Source organism: Oncorhynchus keta, chromosome 20 (assembly GCF_023373465.1).
Source record: "Oncorhynchus keta strain PuntledgeMale-10-30-2019 chromosome 20, Oket_V2, whole genome shotgun sequence".
Lineage (NCBI taxonomy): Eukaryota > Metazoa > Chordata > Actinopteri > Salmoniformes > Salmonidae > Oncorhynchus > Oncorhynchus keta.
Window position 1 is genome coordinate 5290826 of NC_068440.1, and position 20690 is coordinate 5311515.

Below are 20690 nucleotides of genomic sequence, written 5' to 3' on the forward strand. Positions count from 1 at the left end.
CCTCCCACGCAATCATATCACCAATCAACAAAAATCTCATTTGGAGGCCTTCAGTCCTGAAAAACTTTGTGAAGCGATTTTATTTTGCATGAGTGGAGCAGCATTTCATGTGTAAACTAATTCTGCTGTCTCGTAAATAAATAAGAAATCACTTCAAACAATTAGTTCTGCCGGTGTGTGTGTGTGTTGGATTGACTCATTTCAGGTTGATTACTTAGAGTTATTGTTTCTTGCTTGTGTTAGGGATACGGGAAGACAGAAGAAAAAAGGGAGAAGTGGACAAGCCTGGACTTCATTACCAGATTATTGGGCAACATTTAGTCTTATGTTCCCTAAATGAAAACAGCTATCACCATTGAGACCGTGTCTGTGCCTCGACCTAGGTTGGGCAAAACTAAACATGGCGGTGTTCGCCTTAGCAATCTCACTAGGATAAAGACCACCTCCATTCCTGTCATTACTGAAAGAGATCATGATACCTCACATCTCAAAATAGGGCTACTTAATGTTAGATCCCTTACTTCAAAGGCAATTATAGTCAATGAACGAATCACTGATCATAATCTTGATGTGATTGGCCTGACTGAAACATGGCTTAAGCCTGATGAATTTACTGTTTTAAATGAGGCCTCACCTCCTGGCTACACTAGTGACCATATCCCCCGTGCATCCCGCAAAGGCGGAGGTGTTGCTAACATTTACGATAGCAAATTTCAATTTACAAAGACAAAAATGACGTTTTCGTCTTTTGAGCTTCTAGTCATGAAATCTATGCAGCCTACTCAATCACTTTTTATAGCTACTGTTTACAGGCCTCCTGGGCCATATACAGCGTTTCTCACTGAGTTCCCTGAATTCCTATCGGACCTTGTAGTCATAGCAGATAATATTCTAATCTTTGGTGACTTTAATATTCACATGGAAAAGTCCACAGACCCACTCCAAAAGGCTTTCGGAGCCATCATCGACTCAGTGGGTTTTGTCCAACATGTCTCTGGACCCACTCACTGTCACAGTCATACGCTGGACCTAGTTTTGTCCCATGGAATAAATGTTGTGGATCTTAATGTTTTTCCTCATAATCCTGGACTATCGGACCACCATTTTATTACGTTTGCAATTGCAACAAATAATCTGCTCAGACCCCAACCAAGGACCATCAAAGGTCGTGCTATAAATTCACAGACAACACAAAGATTCCTTGATGCCCTTCCAGACTCCCTCTGCCTACCCAAGGACGCCAGAGGACAAAAATCAGTTAACCACCTAACTGAGGATCTCAATTTAACCTTGCGCAATACCCTAGATGCAGTTGCACCCCTAAAAACTAAAAACATTTCTCATAAGAAACTAGCTCCCTGGTACACAGAAAATACCCGAGCTCTGAAGCAAGCTTCCAGAAAATTGGAACGGAAATGGCGCCACACCAAACTGGAAGTCTTCCGACTAGCTTGGAAAGACGGTACCGTGCAGTACCAAAGAGCCCTTCTGCTGCTCGATCATCCTATTTTTCTAACTTAATTGAGGAAAATAAGAACAATCCGAAATTCCTTTTTTGATACTGTCGCAAAGCTAACTAAAAAGCAGCATCCCCCAAGAGAGGATGACTTTCACTTTAGCAGTGATAAATTCATGAACTTCTTTGAGGAAAATATTATGATTATTAGAAAGCAAATTACGGACTCCTCTTTAAACCTGCATATTCCTCCAAACCTCAGTTGTCCTGAGTCTGCACAACTCTGCCAGGACCTAGGATCAAGAGAGACGCTCAAGTGTTTTAGTACTATATCACTTGACACAATGATGAAAATAATCATGGCCTCTAAACCTTCAAGCTGCATACTCGACCCTATTCCAACTAAACTACTGAAAGAGCTGCTTCCTGTGCTTGGCCCTCCTATGTTGAACATAATAAACGGCTCTCTATCCACTGGATGTGTACCAAACTCACTAAAAGTGGCAGTAATAAAGCCTCTCTTGAAAAAGCCAAACCTTGACCCAGAAAATATAAAAAACTATCGGCCTATATCGAATCTTCCATTCCTCTCAAAAATTGTAGAGAAGGCTGTTGCGCAGCAACTCACTGCCTTCCTGAAGAGAAACAATGTATACGAAATGCTTCAGTCTGGTTTTAGACCCCATCATAGCACTGAGACGGCACTTGTGAAGGTGGTAAATTACATTTTAATGGCATCGGACCGAGGCTCTGCATCTGTCCTCGTGCTCCTAGACCTTTGTGCTGCTTTTGATACCATTGATCACCACATTCTTTTGGAGAGATTGGAAACCCAAATTGGTCTACACGGACATGTTCTGGCCTGGTTTAGATCTTATCTGTCGGAAAGATATCAGTTTGTCTCTGTGAATGGTTTGTCCTCTGACAAATCAACTGTAAATTTCGGTGTTCCTCAAGGTTCCGTTTTAGGACCACTATTGTTTTCACTATACATTTTACCTCTTGGGGATGTTATTCGAAAACATAATGTTAACTTTCACTGCTATGCGGATGACACACAGCTGTACATTTCAATGAAACATGGTGAAGCCCCAAAATTGCCCTCGCTAGAAGCATGTGTTTCAGACATAAGGAAGTGGATGGCTGCAAACTTTCTACTATTAAACTCGGACAAAACAGAGATGCTTGTTCTAGGTCCCAAGAAACAAAGAGATCTTCTGTTGAATCTGACAATTAATCTTAATGGTTGTACAGTCGTCTCAAATAAAACTGTGAAGGACCTCGGCGTTACTCTGGACCCTGATCTCTCTTTTGAAGAACATATCAAGACCATTTCGAGGACAGCTTTTTTCCATCTACGTAATATTGCAAAAATCAGAAACTTTCTGTCCAAAAATTATGCAGAAAAATTAATCCATGCTTTTGTCACTTCTAGGTTAGACTACTGCAATGCTCTACTTTCCTGCTACCCGGATAAAGCACTAAATACATTTCAGTTAGTGCTAAATACGGCTGCTAGAATCCTGACTAGAACCCCAAAATTGTATCATATTAATCCAGTGCTAGCCTCTCTACACTGGCTTCCTGTCAAAGCAAGGGCTGATTTCAAGGTTTTACTGCTAACCTACAAAGCAGTACATGGGCTTGCTCCTACCTATCTCTCTGATTTGGTCCTGCCGTACATACCTACACGTACGCTACGGTCACAAGACGCAGGACTCCTAATTGTCCCTAGAATTTCTAAGCAAACAGCTGGAGGCAGGGCTTTCTCCTATAGAGCTCCATTTTTATGGAACGGTCTGCCTGCCCATGTCAGAGACGCAAACTTGGTCTCAAACTGAAGACTCATCTCTTCAGTGGGTCATATGATTGAGTGTAGTCTGGCCCAGGAGTGGGAAGGTGAACGGAAAGGCTCTGGAGCAACGAACCGCCCTTGCTGTCTCTGCCTGGCCGGTTCCCCTCTTCCACTGGGATTCTCTGCCTCTAACCCTATTACAGGGGCTGAGTCACTGGCTTACTGGGGCTCTCTCATGCCGTCCCTGCAGGGGGTGCGTCACCTGAATTCACTGTTGTGGTCATCCTGTCTGGGTTGGCGCCCCCCTTGGGTTGTGCCGTGGCGGAGATCTTTGTGGGCTATACTCAGCCTTGTCTCAGGATGGTAAGTTGGTGGTTGAAGATATCCCTCTAGTGGTGTGGGGGCTGTGCTTTGGCAAAGTGGGTGGGGTTATATCCTTCCTGTTTGGCCCTGTCCGGCCGGGGTGTCCTCGGATGGGGCCACATCTCAGCCTCCAGTATTTATGCTGCAGTAGTTTGTGATGAATTCTCTCCTTCTTTCTTTCTCTCTCGGAGGAGACTACCTGACATGATGACTCCTTGCTGTCCCCAGTCCACCTGGCCATGCTGCTGATCCAGTTTCAACTGACCTGAGCCCTAGGACCATGCCGTGGCAAAAACAGCTCATTGATGAGAAGTTGGAGGATGGCAAGAATCGTGTAAGCTAACAGGCGGGCCATAAACTGGCAAATAATAGCACAGTACAACAGTGGTGCTCAGAACGGCCTCCCGGTTCCTGTTGCGTCATGATGATGACAGAGTCAGGATTTGGTCTAAGCAGCATGAGTCCATGACCCCATCCTGTCTGGTGTCAACAGTACAGGATGTTGGCAGTGGTGTGGGGAATGTTTTCCTGGCACACGTTAGGTCCCTTGATACCAACTGAGCAAAGTTTCCATACTTGAAGAATTCAGGCCGTTCTGGTACCAGATGGGTACCTAATAAATGGGCCACTGAATGTATATCGACCTGTGGTAAAACGGGATATTATGTAAGTGTCAGCTATGTGTAGGTCCCGGTGGATATCGGCGGGGGCATCTGTCGGCTAACGTGGGATAAATATTCATATGTGGCGGGGAGGGGAGAGACCCCGGGGGAGTAAGTGTCACCTATCAAGGCCGTCATTGGCCATTCACCACTGCAGCATGTCCCAGCGTGCTCTCAAGTCAATGTGGCCTCGCTGCTGTAGAACACTATAGTGATGGTTCAGTGATGTGTGGTGCTACACTGTTACAGGACAGTAGCTCTGGTATAAAATATGATATACCTGTGGGTACATAATGTTGGTGGGTACATAATGGTGTTTGGTCAAGCCAAGTGACACTAAGGACACAGAGGGAGGCTGATGTCAGTATGGTATCTGCAAGCAAGTGGTATAACATGCACAGCTGGTAAATGAGACTACTGGAGGGGAAAATGGAACATGTTGACTGATACTACTACAGTACTCCTAAAAGATACTGCTATAAGTACTAAGGGATTGGATTTATATACAGTAGCACTCCAACTACACAAATACCTGTGGACAGTATGGGGTTGAACTCATCTCATCAACTGTTGGTCTATTGGATATGACAGGGAATCACTCGACAAATATCAACAATCACAGATTGAGTACTTCAACTGTATAAGCCTCAGCAGTGGAATCAGGAATGGTCTGATGGAGAAGTGAAAGAGAAAAAGGGAACAGTTTGTGCTCAAATGATGACTAATCAGCGTGGTGCTGTTCCTTCTCACGCGTTCCAGTCCAATGTGTCACCTGTTCTCACCGCCCACACGCCACTGACTAATCACAGCCCGAGACATCTAACCTGCTCCTCCCCCTACACCCCCCGCCCAATCAGGGCCCGGTATGAATGAGCAAAGCCTTTGTTTGACTACGGAGGGAGAGGATAGGCCGCACCCATCCAACCACCCGAGCAGCACGCATGCGCACACACGCACGCACGCACGCACGCACACACACACACACACACACACACCTTTGCTCCCCCTGCTAGGTGATGTTGAAATGTAAAAATTAGGCCGCATCAGCGATGGATGAGAGCATAAGATATGGGTAGAAATAAAGGACTGTAAGAGTGTGTGGACTGGTAAGTGTGTGTGGGGGGAGAGAGAGAGAGAAGACAGATGGACTACAGCAAGAAAGTAAAAGTGAGGGAGGGAGGGGAATAAACAGAGGTGGGTGAAAGAGCGGGAGAGAGAGAAGCCCGCAGGAGAGAGGGAGTAAAATTGAGCGAGAGATTAAAAAACTAGAGTGAGGGAAGAGGGTATGAGAACAGAGGACACAAGCGTGATCTGTGATCCTTGTGATCTGCAATTACACATCTTTCTCTTTATATCGCCCCCTCTGACTGTATGTTGAGAGCCTTGAATGAAGGCAGTGTAGCAGGGAGACAATTGTAAATCAATTTTCTACCTAAGCACCTATGATAATCACTCCTTCTACAGGAAATTGCTTCCCACACAATTCTATTAGGGGCAGAAAACAAAAGAGAGAATTACTGTAAGTCGCTGAATTCTTATTGTGCACAAAATGTTTAATCTAATTCAAAACCCAAAAACAAAGAAATAAACAAACCGACTCTGCATTGTGGAGAGTTCCCCCGATGAATCAGAGGTTTACCTACTAGTGCAGAATAAAGATGCAGTACCTAGCATCTAGCCTCTTTGTAAATACAGTACAATACAATGGGTTGACAATTAGTGTGTATCTAATGATTATGCATTTATAGCGGCAAATATGATCCTTAAGCCTATGCTTATTTCATGTACCCACATATTAGAAGAATGTATAGAACCGTAGGCTTTGTAGACATTTTAAGGAAGTCCCCGGAAAAACAACAACACACTTGCCTTTGTTGCATGAATACTTGCACTTGTCTCTTGTTTCTAGCGCTGAGTTTTCTGATAGCTTCTTTATTTAGGATATTTTTGCTTACTTTGACTGGTATGTGTGGTTGTCGCTCTGGATGAAAATGTCCGCTTAATTACTAATGTACATTTTTATTTGTTTTATTTAAATGAGAACAGGTTCTCATTTACAACTGCGACCTGGCCAAGGTAAAGCAAAGCAGTGTGACACAAAAAACAACACAGAGATAGATACACATTGAATGAACAAGCATACAGTCAAGAACACAATATAAAAATGTATATTCAGTGTGTGCAAATGAGGTAAGATAAGGGAGGTAAAGGCAATAAATAGGCCATAGTGGCGAAATAATTACAATTTAGCAATTAAACACTGGAGTGATAGATGTGCAGAAGATGAATGTGCAAGTAGAGTTACTGCGGTGCAAAGGAGCAAAAAAATAAATAACAGTATGGGGATGAGGTAGTTGGATGGGCTGTTTAAAGATGGGCTATGTACAGGTGCAGTGATCTGTGAGCTGCTCTGACAGCTGGTGCTTAAAGTTAGTGAGGGAGATATGAGTCTCTAGGTTCAGTGATTTTTGAAATTCGACCCAGTCATTGGCAGCAGAGAACTGGAAGGAAAGGAGGACAAAGTAGGAGTTGGCTTTGGGGGTGACCAGTGAAATATACCTGCTGGAGCATGTGCTATGGTGACCAGTGAGCTGAGATAAGGTGGGGCTTTACCTAGCAAAGACTTATAGATGACCTGGAGCCAGTGGGTTTGGCGAAGAATATGAAGCGAGGGTCAGCCAACAAGAGCATACAGGTCGCAGTAGTGGGTAGTATATGGGGCTTTGGTGACAAAACGGATGGCACTGTGATAGACTGCATCCAATTTGCTGAGTAGAGTGTTGGAGGCTATTTTGTAAATGACATCGCCGAAATGAAGGATCGGTAGGATAGTTAGTTTTACAAGGGTATGTTTGGCAGCATAGGTGAAGGATGCTTTGTTGCGAAATAGAACGCTGATTCTAGATGTAATTTAGGATTGGAGATGCTTAATGTGAGTCTGGAAGGAGAATTTACAATCTAACCAAACACCGAGGTATTTGTAGTTGTCCACATATTCTAGGTCAGAACCGTCCAAGGTAGTGATGCTGGACGGGCGGGCAGGTGCGGGCAGTGATCGGTTGAAGAGCATGCATTTAAGAGCAGTTGGAGGCCACAGAAGGAGAGTTGTATGGCATTGAAGCTCGTCTGGAGGTTAGTTAACAGTGTCCAAAGAAGGGCCAGAAGTACACAGAATGGTGTCGTCCGCGTAGAGGTGGATCAGAGAATCACCAACAACAAGAGCGACATCATTGATGTATACAGAGAAAAGAGTCGGCCCGAGAATTGAGCCCTGTGGCACCCCCATAGAGACTGCCAGAGTTCCATACAACATGCCCTCCGATTTGACACACTGAACTCTGTCTGAGAAGTAGTTGGTGAACCAGGCGAGGCAGTTATTTGAGAAACCAAGGCTGTTGAGTATGCCAATAAGAATGTGGTGATTGACAGAGTCGAATGCCTTGGCCAGGTCGATGAATACAGCTGCACAGTATTGTCTCTAATCAATGGTGGTTATAATATCGTTTAGGACCTTGAGCGTGGCTGAGGTGCACCCATGACCAGCTCAAAAACCAGATTGCATAGCGGAGAAGGTACGATGGGATTTGAAATGGTAGGTGATCTGTTTGTTAACTTGGCTTTCGAAGATCTTAGAAAGCCAGGGTAGGATAGATATAGGTCTGTAACAGTTTGGGTCTAGAGTGTCTCCCCCTTTGAAGAGCGGGATGACCGCGGCAGCTTGACAATCTCTGTGGATCTCAGACGATATGAAAGAGAGGTTGAACAGGCTAGTAATAGGGGTTGCAACATTTGCGGCGGATAATTTTAGAAAGAGAGGGTCCAGATTGTCTAGCCCAGCTGATTTGTAGGGGTCCAGATGTTGCAGCTCTTTCAGAACATCAGCTATCTGGATTTGGGTGAAGGAGAAATGGGGAGGCTTGGGCAAGTTGCTGAGGGGGGTGCAGGGCTGTTGACCGGGGTAGGGGTAGCCAGGTGGAAAATGCTTATTGAAATTCTCAATTATCATGGATTTATCGGTGGTGACAGTGTTTCCTAGTCTCAGTGCAGTGGGCAGGTGGGAGGAGGTGCTCTTATTCTCCATGGACTTTACATTGTCCCATAACTTTTTGGAGTTCGTTCTACAGGATGGACATTTCTGTTTGAAAAAGCTATCCTTTTGCTTTCCGAACTGCCTGTGTATATTGGTTCCTAACTTCCCTGAAAAGTTGCATATCGCGGGGACTATTCGATGCTAATGCAGTACGGCACAGGATGTGTTTTCTGCTGGTCAAGGGCAGTCAGGTCTGTAGTGAACCAAGGGCTATATCTGTTCCCGGGTCTACATTTTTTTTGAATGGGGCATGCTTATTTAAGATGGTGAGGACTTTCAAGAATAACCAGGCATCCTCTACTGACGGAATTAGGTCAATATCCTTCCACGATACCCGGGCCAGGTCGATTAGAAAGGCCTGCTTGCTGAGGTGTTTTAGGGAGCGTTTGACAGTGATGAGGGGTGGTCGTTTGACCGCAGACCCATTACGGACACAGGCAATGAGGCAGTGATCGCTGAGATCCTGGTTGAAGACAGCAGAGGTGTATTTGGAGGGCCGGTTGGTTAGGATGATATCTATGAGGGTGCCCGTGTTTACGGATTTGGGGTTGTACCTGGTAGGTTCATTGATAATTTGTGTGAGATTGAGGGCATCTAGTTTAGATTGTAGGATGGCCGGGGTGTTAAGCATGTCCAAGTTTAGGTCACCTAACAGTACGAGCTCTGACGATAGTTGGGGGGCAATCTGGTGTCCAGGGCACAACTGGGGGCAGAAGGTGGTCTATAGCAAGCGACAAAGGTGAGAGACTTGTTTCTGGAAAAAGTAGAATTTTTAAAAGTAGAAGCTCAAATTCTTTGGGCACAGACCTGGATAGTATGACAGAACTCTGCAGGTTATCTCTGCAGTAGATTGCAACTCCGCCCCCTTTGACAGTTCTATCTTGTCGGAAAATGTTATAGTTAGAGATGGAAATTTCAGGGTTTTTGGTGGCCTTCCTAAACCAGGTTTCAGACACGCCTAGGATATCTGAGTTGGCAGAGGGTGCTAAAGCAGTGTATAAAACAAACTTAGGGAGGAGGCTACTAGTGTTAACATGCATGAAACCAAGGCTTTTACGGTTACAGAAGTCAACAAATGAGAGCTTCTGGGAATGGGAGTGGAGCTAGGCACTGCAGGGCATGAATTAACCTCTACATCACCAGAGGAACAGAGGAGGAGTAGGATAAGGGTACGGCTAAATCCTATAAGAACTGGTTGTCTAGTGCGTTTGGAAAAGAGAGTAAAAGGAGCAGGTTTCTGGGCATGGAAGAATAGATTCAAGGCATACAGTGGAGGTAAACCTATTGTCTCTAGAGACACCATTTAAACCAGGTGAGGTCACCGAATGTGTGGGAGGTGGAACAAAAGGGTTAGCTATGGCATATTGAGCAGGGCTGGAGGCTCTACAGTGAAATAAGACAATAATCACTAATCAAAACAGCAATTGACAAGGCATATTGACATTAGGGAGAGGCATGCGTAACCAAGTGATCATGGAGTCTAGTGGGTAGCTAGGCAGGCTGGAGACACGGCAATTCAGATAGCTAGCGGGTCAGGGGTAGCAGAAGGGCCTTAGGGGGACATCGCGACGGAAGAGTCAGTTGTTGCCCCAGTCGTCAGCAGACCAGTCGTGATGGATCGGCAGGGCTCCGTGTAGTAAAATGGTACAGGCCAATTGGCAAAATAGGTATTGTAGCCCAAGAAAATGGGCTTTTGGGCCTCTTCAGCTAACAGTCCGAAGCTCTAGACAGCTAGCGGGCCGCGGATAGCAGATGGGCATTCAGGGGACGTCGTGACAGAGGAGCCTGTTGAATACACCCTTGGGTGTATTATGTCGGTAGACCAGTCGTGAAGGATTGGCGAGGCTCTGTATCGGCAGTAAAAGGGGTCCAGGTCAATTGGCAAAATAGGTATTGTAGCCAAGGAGTGGCTGATGGACCTCTTCAGCTAGCCGTGAGATGGGCCTAGCACAGGCTAGTTCCAGGCTAATTGGGGCTTGCTTCGGGAAAGAGACGTTAGCCAGGAGTAGCCACTTGGATAGCAGCTAGCTAGCTGCGATGATCCAGGTGAAAAGGTTCAGAGCTTGCGGTAGGAATCCGGAGATGTGGACAGGGTTGAATTGCGCTGTGCAGACTGGCATGAGTTGTCCGGGCTAAAGGTTAGCTGATGACCGCTAGCTGACTACTAGCTAGTAGCTAGTTAGCTGGCTAGCTTCTGTTGGAGGTTCCGGTTCTAAAGTAAAGAAAATAGCAGATCCATACATTGGGTGAGGCGGGTTGCAGGAGAGTATGTTGGAGTTGGAGGTTTAAAAAATATTTTTAAAAACATACGAAATATGTTAAAATGGTTCACTGAGAGAGACATAGAGAAATGCTTGAAGTACAACAGCACTTTCTTTGACAGTACCTTCAGTAGAGTAGATCATGTCCTGAAATCTGGCATTGAGTGAAAAATTCAAAAGTGTTAATTATTTATTTAAGTGTTAATTACTATGTATTTTTCCCCAAGAGTGCCTTGGTGCTAATTTGAAAATGCACCTAGATTTCTCAGGAACAACAATTAGTCATTAACTCAATATGAATCAGATTTTAAAGCTCCTGGGTGGAACTGACTGTACAGGATACCAACTAGGACTGGAAGACTAAAGCCATGCCCATCTCACATTGGCTCATTATCACCCTTCCTGACCAATTAGCAAGTCCACGTTTATCATTCAGTCTTGCACTAATGTCACTGACACCTAAAACCTATGTGGGAGAATATGGCTTGAAAACTTCTTAGATCCCGTTTGCGAGATTAAATTCGACAACATCCGGTGAAATGGCAGAGCTCTACATAAATAGTAATATTAAACATTCATGAAAATACAAGTGTCTCACATGGTTCAAAAGCCTAGCATCTTGGTAATCCACCTGCGTTGTCAGATTTCAAAAAAGCTTTACGACGAAAGCATACGATGCGATTATCTGAGGACAGAGCCCCATACCAAAATACTATTTCAACCAGCACAGGCGTAACAAAATCCCAAATTGCAATAAAATAAATCATTTACAGTTGAAGATCTTCCTCTGTTTGCAATCCCAAGGCTCACTGTTACACAATGAATGGTCTTTTGTTTGATAAAATCCATTTTTATAGCCTAACACAAAACATTTTGTGAACCGCTTGTGTCGTGAATTTCATCTCGTTCAACTTTCGATGAAACATTCGATGTAAATACAAACACTAAACGTGTGTTTACCCAGTCATGTTTGGTTTCATTGCAATCAACTGGAATGTGTGTAAAACAACCAAACATGAATGTTCTTTTCGCGGAACGTATTGCCCGAAAGAAACCAATTTAAAGACAACAAGTAATGACCTCATTGTGCACCAATTATATGACCGCTGTTTCGTGGATTGACTGTATTTTAACCCAATGACCACTGATCGTCTTTAAATCTAGCTGGGCAGATAGCCAATGAGCTGAGGTAAACGACAATATGTAATGTTTATGTGTTTGAAGACCAACCCATGTAGTAACCTCCGGCGTAAAGAGGTTCATTCGCCATTGACTATTCATACCGGAAGGAGCCACGCATGTTGCGCACAGCATTGTTTTGGTAAAGCGCATATTCAGCTGTTTATATATCAATCTGTATGGCGACTAAGTCAGGGAAAGCTAAATCTAAGTCTAGATATACAGATGTACACACAATTTTTGAAGAAATTGATCGAGGGCGATTCATTTCCCAAATGGAGGACTATTTTTTTAAATGAGAGGACATCGTTTTGGACTGATAAGTTCTTCTCATGCTAGTTGTTTGAAATTAATAATATAAAATATTATTTGGAGAAATGAAATAGCCTATTTGAGGCTGTTGAGGGGAGGGCAGGCCTACAACAATGGCCAAAGTGAAATGGAGACAGTAGATACAGCTGGTCTGTTGTAATATAATAAAGACAGTAGATCTAGCTGATCTGTCATAATATAATTGAGACAGTAGATCTAGCTGAAATATCATAATATAAATGAGACAGTAGATCTAGCAGGTCTATAATAATATATTCAACCTGTACTAGATATATATCTGTTTATTATACCTGTTGATACAGGGCTCATATGTGAAACTATTCTAACTGAACATTTTCTTTCACAGTGACACTGACTCCGAATGGGAGCCCCCAGTGCCAAGGTGTCCATCCCCCACTGAAGCTGGTTCATCCAGCTCCTGCCACAAGTGGTGTTCATCTGCCCAAATGTATTTCTGCAGGCATGGATGGGCCAAAAGGGCACAGCATGGAGGCGTCGCTGTGTTCTTTGCAAAATTAAGTCCCCCATCACCTGCACCACATGCTTGGTGACCCTCTGTTTTACAGCAGAAAGAGACTGCTATGGCACCTGGCATCTGCAGCACAATATTGTGTAGAGGACTGAGGGTCTTCCAAATATTGAAAGTGTGTAAATAGTTACCCTTGTTAATGTATATCTTTTTTTCATGTTTTTTCTCCATTTTTTTTTTTTTTTTGGGGGGGGTGTTAGAATACCATTTTGGTATTTTGTATACAGTTATTCCATTCAAAATTAATAACTTCACCAGTTTGGCCACTTGGGTACATTTGGGCTACTTGTGTGGGACACCTGGGTGACTTCATGATAAATGTCATGTAGCACACTCATTTTGGAAGTTATCATTCTGAAACTTTGCACAAGTACTGTTGAAATTGTCCGCATCATCCTATCTGAATGTTTGTTTTATCTTTTTCATTTTAAAGATGATACAACAAAAATAAAAAAACATATGTTTTTTTCATTGTATTATCTAAACCAGATCTATTGTGTTATATTCTCCTATGTTCAATTCACATTTACACAAACTTCAGAGTGTTTTCTTTCAAATGGTACCAAGAATATGCATATCCTTGGTTCTGTGCCTGAGCTACAGGCAGTTAGATTTGGGGATGTCTTCAGGTGGAAATTGAAAAAAGTAGGGGGTAGCTCTAAGAGGTTTTAAGGACAACAAAGTCAAGGTATTGGAGTGGCCATCACAAAGCCCTGACCTCAATCCCCTAGAACATTTGTGGGCAGAACTGAAAATGTGTGTGCGAGCAAGGAGGCCTACAAACCTGACTCGTCTGGACAACTGGTCCAAAATTCACCCAACTTATTGTGGGAAGCTTGTGGAAGGCTACCCGTAATGTTGGACCCAAAGATCAACAATTTAAAGGCAATGCTACCAAATACTAATTGAGTGTATGTAAACTTCTGACCCACTGGGAATGTGATGAAAGAAAAAAAAGCTGAAATAAAATATTCTCTCTACTATTATTCGGACATTTCACATTCGTAAAATAAACTAGTGATCCTAACTGACCTAAGACAGGGAATTTTTACCAGGATTAAATGTCAGGAATTGTGAGAAACTGAGTATAAATGTATTTGGCTAAGGTGCATGTAAACTTCTGACTTCAACTGTTTCTGGCCAAGTGCATCCAGGTATATGTCCTCACAAGAGCATGGGTATGTCAAACCAAGCACGCTAACTGACATTATTTGTTTCACTACATCTTTCAATGAATCATCACTCATTTGGAAAAAGGCACTCTAAATACCTTACATTCAAGTTCTATTGCTTTGTCCTTGTCGCCTCTATTATTTTGTGTATCCTGTTTAGTACTTTTCATTTCTCGCCTAATGTTTATTTTTATTTTTTATAGCTCTTTTATTAAAGCTTTTCTTTTAAATGGTTGCTCTCATTGTAAAGAGCTTTGAAATTAGCATCTGTAAATGAAAAGCGCTCTGCAAATGCATTGCATTATTAAAATGTACTCTGTCTACCCTTTTGATCGTAGGGAAACGAAGATAGACTGGACGAAAAACGAGGATAAACCCCGCCAGCGTAAAACAACAGGATTTCACTCTTCATTAAGTCTTGAGAGGGAGAAAATACATTTGCCGTCATGGATCAGTGGAGAGCAGGCGGGTAGTGCACCAACTGGTTCCGGAAATCACCCAAAATAACACACTCAGTAAATCAGTGAGGTGTGTGTGTGTATGAGAGTAGGACGGAACCCTAATGAGAATGACGGTGTATACCGCGCTCTCTCTCCCTCTATCTGCTTCCTAACGCCATTCTTCAGTCTACTGATTGATGGGTAAATGCAGGCGCTAATTTATAGGAAGTGGGGGAGGTAGGGCGGGTGACAATGGCAACAAAGCAAGAGGAGGGTAGAAAGGAGAGACAAGAGAGGAAGAGAGGATACACATGAAGATCCTTTGTCTGGGTTGTCTTTATCAGCGATGGCTGCCAGTTGACGGCAATGTGACGGCGGCACAATTCCTGGTTCTGACAGATACTCCACCCCGTTTTCTTTCTCTCTCCATCTCCTTGTCTTGCTTTGTTTCGCTCTCCAGCTTTCCATCTCTCCCCTCTCTCCACCCCCTCACGCTCTCCCTCCCCTGCAAGACACACCAACCTGGCTGATGGGTAATTGCTGCCTGGCTCCTGGAGATCTTACTCGAGGTGTGGGTGTGATGGAGGCGTCGGCCTAGACAAGTCACTTATGGAGAGTTTAAGACAGGAGAGTCTTTTTTGGCCCCCCCGAGGAGGAGCGACTTGACTCCATACGACTCTTTCCCTTTTTTGCCCCAACCTGCAATTACACCACGAGCCACTTCAGGGCAATTTGGGAGCTGCCATGTTAAAACAGAGCAGTTTACATCATCATCGTAACACCACCACACACACACACACACACACACACACACACACACACACACACACACACACACACACACACACACACACACACACACACACACACACACACACACACACACACACACACACACACACACACACACACACACACACACACACACACTGCTCCGAGGAAGCGAGAGAGAGAGAGACAGAGAGGGAAAGAGAGAGGGAGCGCGGGAGAGAGATGGGGAGAGCACGAGTGCACGAAAATCAGGGCTGTATGTCATCAAATCAAATGTATTTGTCACATACACATGGTTAGCAGATGTTAATGCGAGTGTAGCGAAATGCTTGTGCTTCTAGTTCCGACAATGCAGTAATAACCAACGAGTAATCTAACCTAACAATTCCAAAACTACTACCTTATACACACAAGTGTAAAGGGATAAAGAATATGTACATAAAGATATGAATGAGTGATGGTACAGAACGGCATAGGCAAGATGCAGTAGATGGTATCGAGTACAGTATATACATATGAGATGAGTAGTGTAGGGTATGTAAACAAAATGGCATAGTTTAAAGTGGCTAGTGATACACGTATTACATAAAGATGCAGTAGATGATACAGTACAGTATATACATATACATATGAGATGAATAATGTAGGGTATGTAAACATTATATTAAGTAGCATTGTTTAAAGTGGCTAGTGATATATTTTACATCAATTCCCATTATTAAAGTGGTTGGAGTTGAGTCAGTGTGTTGGCAGCAGCCACTCAATGTTAGTGGTGGCTGTTTAACAGTCTGATGGCCTTGAGATAGAAGCTGTTTTTCAGTCTCTCGGTCCCAGCTTTGATGCACCTGTACTGACCTCGCATTCTGGATGATAGCGGGGTGAACAGGCAGTGGCTCGGGTGGTTGTTGTCCTTGATGATCTTTATGGCCTTCCTGTGACATCGGGTGGTGTAGGTGTCCTGGAGGGCAGTTAGTCTGCCCCCGGTGATGCGTTGTGCAGACCTCACTACCCTCTGGAGAGCCTTACGGCAGTTGCCGTACCAGGCGGTGATACAGCCCGACAGGATGCTCTCGATTGTGCATCTGTAGAAGTTGGTTTTTGGTGACAAGCCAAATTTCTTCAGCCTCCTGAGGTTGAAGAGGCGCTGCTGCGCCTTTTTCACGATGCTGTCTGTGTGGGTGGACCAATTCAGTTTGTCTGTGATGTGTACGCCGAGGAACTTAAAACTTACTACCCTCTCCACTACTGTCCCATCGATGTGGATAGGGGGGTGCTCCCTCTGCTGTTTCCTGAAGTCCACAATCATCTCCTTAGTTTTGTTGACGTTGAGTGTGAGGTTATTTTCCTGACACCACACTCCGAGGGCCCTCACCTCCTCCCTGTAGGCCATCTCGTTGTTGTTGGTAATCAAGCCTACCACTGTAGTGTCGTCCGCAAAACTTGATGATTGAGTTGGAGGCGTGCATGGCCACACAGTCGTGGGTGAACAGGGAGTACAGGAGAGGGCTCAGAACGCACCCTTGTGGGGCCCCAGTGTTGAGGATCAGCGGGGTGGAGATGTTACCTACCCTCACCACCTGGGGGCGGCCCGTCAGGAAGTCCAGTACCCAGTTGCACAGGGCGGGGTCGAGACCCAGGGTGTTAAATGCTGAGCTGTAGTCGATGAACAGCATTCTCACATAGATATTCCTCTTGTCCAGATGGGTTAGGGCAGTGTGCAGTGTGGTTGAGATTGCATCGTCTGTGGACCTATTTGTGTGGTAAGCAAATTGGAGTGGGTCTAGGGTGTCAGGTAGGGTGGAGGTGATATGGTCTTTGACTAGTCTCTCAAAGCACTTCATGATGACGGAAGTGAGAGCTATGGGGCGGTAGTCACTCAGTTACCTTAGATTTCTTGGGAACAGGAACAATGGTGGCCCTCTTGAAGCAATGGGGAACAGCAGACTGGGATAAGGATTGATTGAATATGTCCGTAAACACACCAGCCAGCTGGTCTGCGCATGCTCTCAGGGCGCGGCTGGGGATGCTGTCTGGGCCTGCAGCCTTGCGAGGTTTAACACGTTTAAATGTTTTACTCACGTCGGCTGCAGTGAAGGAGAGTCCGCATGTTTTGGTTGCGGGCCGTGTCAGTGGCACATGTCAGTCAGAGAAATGCAGACAGGGTAAACAGAGGTTTTTATATGACCGGTTCGGGCCTTTTGATGACGCCGTAAACAATGAAAAGGATAGAGACAGGGTGTCGCTAAATTAAATCGAACCCGGTGCTAACTGTGGGTTTGGATTTACATGGCACGTCAGCAGTCGCCGGATGCAGAAAAGAAACAAACTATGATCTTCCTACGTTGTGCCTATACTATGGAAACAAGAGAACAACTCTAGTTTACTGTACATCACCTGTAAGCTATTACAGAGCACACACCCACACTCACACTAAATGATGTTTTTTACTTCACAGGCCACAGATGCCAGGATGTGTGTCGTAGTTCCAACAGTTCCAGCACAGATTGGCTGTTACTTTCCCTGTACACAGATCCTAACCCGTTCAACACTCAAACCCCTGAGACTGACTTGAATCCAGTCTGCGGTTTTTCTTCTTGTTTCGCTGTCAACAGATTTAGATTATGGTTCCCCTCTGGAGAGCGATACATGGTGCTGTGTGTGTGTGTGTGTGTGGGTGTGCGTGCGTGCGTGCGTGCATGCGCGTGTGTGTGTGTAGGGTTGCCACATATGAGTCATTGGGCTCTCACGGTAAAGTGCATTAATTAATCCAGTGACACGCCTCTCCCTCCAGACCCATGACATAGTATGTGGAATAAGTCAGTAAAAATGGCCAAGGTACCAGAGTGATTAGAATGACTGCAAACGTACACAGTACTGCACACCTACACACAGAGTACATTGGGAAGTTGCCAACAATAGGGGCGATGAAGAGCAAACGTCAAGTAAAGTTGAGCAATTTAGGCTGCCAGTGATATGCAGTCAGGAGTAACGTAGGCTAGCAAGCTTAAATACCTCTCCATTTGAACAGGGTAAACAGTTCCCTATAGGTTATTCAAAGAGGCCCCTGGGAATCTTAAAGCAGTTTTCTAACATAAACTAGTTAACTGCAGTCACTCTGGATCCAGAGAAGTCTGTGTGTGTATGTGTGTGTGTGTGTGTGCGCGCGTTTCTTTGCCAATAACTACATCAGCTCTGTGCTATAGCATGATATCCGATGATGGTAGGCTACTGGTTTCTTGTACGACTCTGTTCACATTCATTGCAGTTCCACAGATAGAAACAAGTCCGGCCACCCTAGAACATCTCTCTGTCTGAAATATAATCCTGCTGACATCTAGCTAGCAGTACTGCAGAGCAGAGCCCAGATAGAGTGGGTGTCTTCATAGTAAACATATTAACATAGTAAAGTACAGATACCCCCAAACTGCTTTAAAGTATTTTTTACACCACTGCTGTGTTTGTAAAGTATGTCTGAGTGTTAGTGTGCCCACAAGTCTGTGCCCTCTGTGTTACCTCCCTCTATGGCCTAACACAACCTAGCAACAGCAACTCTCACTCCCTACCTGTGGCTCTTCTATTGAAATGAAGACCGAGGCTTTCTGACTCACAATACCAACCACCAGTACTGCTTTCACACATTAATGACAGTGTAGAATTGGTGGTACTTGAACTAGAACTTGCCCATCTATAATGCATTAAAGTACATGTTGCCAGGCTTGACCATTGATAGAAGTCATGTTCCATTATAAATACATGGCATGGCACGTCAAACAGATCAAATATGTAAGAGTCCAAGACCTTATTTCTTCAAGGTCAAACACTCCCAACAGCCACCTCTCTATCAGCCACCGCACACCACAAAAATGCTCTCTAATAAACCTGCCAAATACCTTTCATGTATTCCTATCATTAATAGTGTGCATATAATATATTAAAGCAGAGGTGCTTAGCATTCTGTAAACACCTGCTTCCCCCCAAAATCATATTTCTCTGCAGGTCATTCGTCAGCAGTTCTGTGGAGAGGAAAAGGCTATTCAATAGAGACCTGAGAAAATGGCATTTGTATTCTGCTAATCTCTCTCTACTGGAGGAGGCTAATGAAGGTTAACAGGACTTCTACACACACTGTGCTGGGCGGCAGCTCCACACTCCTTCTGCAGAGTTTCTCTCTCTGAGGCCCAGCCCCACACCCCCTTACACACGCATGCATAAACGTATGCACGCACACTAGGGCTGCACGATAGGGAATAAAAAAAGAAGGCTTTTTCATTTTTTTAAACTAAATATTGTGATTGCAATTTGACTTGCGATATAGATCAAAACACCTGGGTGAAGTGTTGGAATTTTAGAAATAGAATGATATACAGTGCCTTCATACCCCTTGATTTATTCCACATTTTGATGTTCCAGCCTGAATTTAAAAATGGATTAAATAGATATTTTTTCCTCAACCCATCTACACACAATACTCCATAATGACAAAGTGAAGACGTTTAGAAATGTTTGCACATTTATTGAAAATAAAATACAGAAATATACCATTTGCATAAGCATTCTCACTGCGGCGTCAATACATGTCAGAATCTCTTTTGGCAGCGATTACAGCTGTGTGTCTTTCTGGGTCTAAGAGCTTTGCACATGATTCTTATTGAAAACAGGAATAAATGCTTTGCAATATTTTTTACATTTGTACAGGCTTCCTTCTCACTCTGTCATTTAGGTTAGTATTGTAGAGGAACTTCAATGTTGTTGATCCATCCTCCGTTTTCTCCCATCACAGCCATTACATTTTATTTTAAAGTCATAATTGGCCTCACGGTGAAATCCCTGAGCGGTTTCCTTCCTCTCCGTCAACTAAGTTAGGAAGGACGCCTGTATCGTTGTAGTGACTGGGTGATACCCCATCCACAGTGTAATTAATAACTTCACCATGCTCAAAAGGATATTCAATGACTGTTTTTTTCCCTCCTACCAACCGGTGCCCTTTGCGAGGAATTGGAAAACCTCCCTGGTCTTTGTGGTTGAATCTTGAAATTCACTGCAAATCCACTGCTCGACTGAGGGACCTTCCAGATAATTGTACGTGTGGGGTACAGAGATGAGGTAGTCATTCAAAAATCATGTTAAACAGCATTATTGCACACAGAATATGTCATGTCGTCGTTCAGAGAAAGTCAATGCAACTTAAGCACTTATTTAGGCTTGCCACAACAAAGGGGTTGAATACTTACTGACTTAAGACATTTAAGTTTTCCATTTTTTTTTATTTTGTAAACATTTCGAAAAACATAATTCCATTTTGACATAATGGGGTATTGTGTGCAAGCCAGTGACAAAACATCTCAGTTTAAACCATTTTAAAATCCAGTATAACGCAACAAGATTTGGGAAAAAGTCGAGGGGTGTGAATACTTTCTGAAGGCACTGTAAAAGGAGTCTTCGGGGGGTAGTGTCTTTCCTTGGAGTCTATAGTGAATAGAATGCATTTACTCTGGAGTAAGAGGCTGAACTGAGAGGCCTCGTTATCTGAGCTCTCGGCTCAGCAGGCTCCTGTCCTCTGTGGAGTCACTAGCCCCGAAAACGCCTCCGTCTCCCCCTCTTTCTCTCTCTCCCAAGACTGTAACACAACAAAATGAGGA

The 20690-nt window shown here is 44.1% G+C and overlaps 1 protein-coding gene across 5 annotated transcripts in view; it reads right to left on the minus strand.

Moving 5' to 3' along the window:
• The window catches only part of samd12 (sterile alpha motif domain containing 12), a 120327-nt gene that overhangs the window by 22706 nt on the left and 76931 nt on the right, over positions 1-20690 (minus strand). For 2 of the 5 annotated variants that reach the window (XM_035795095.2, XM_035795091.2), the window contains exon 5: positions 19546-20117. The exons of 2 other annotated variants lie outside the window; for them this stretch is intronic. In XM_035795095.2, coding sequence (XP_035650988.1) covers positions 20020-20117 — 98 coding nt within the window. In that variant the 3' untranslated portion in view covers positions 19546-20019. One more of the 5 variants, XM_035795093.2, reaches the window with a different exon arrangement.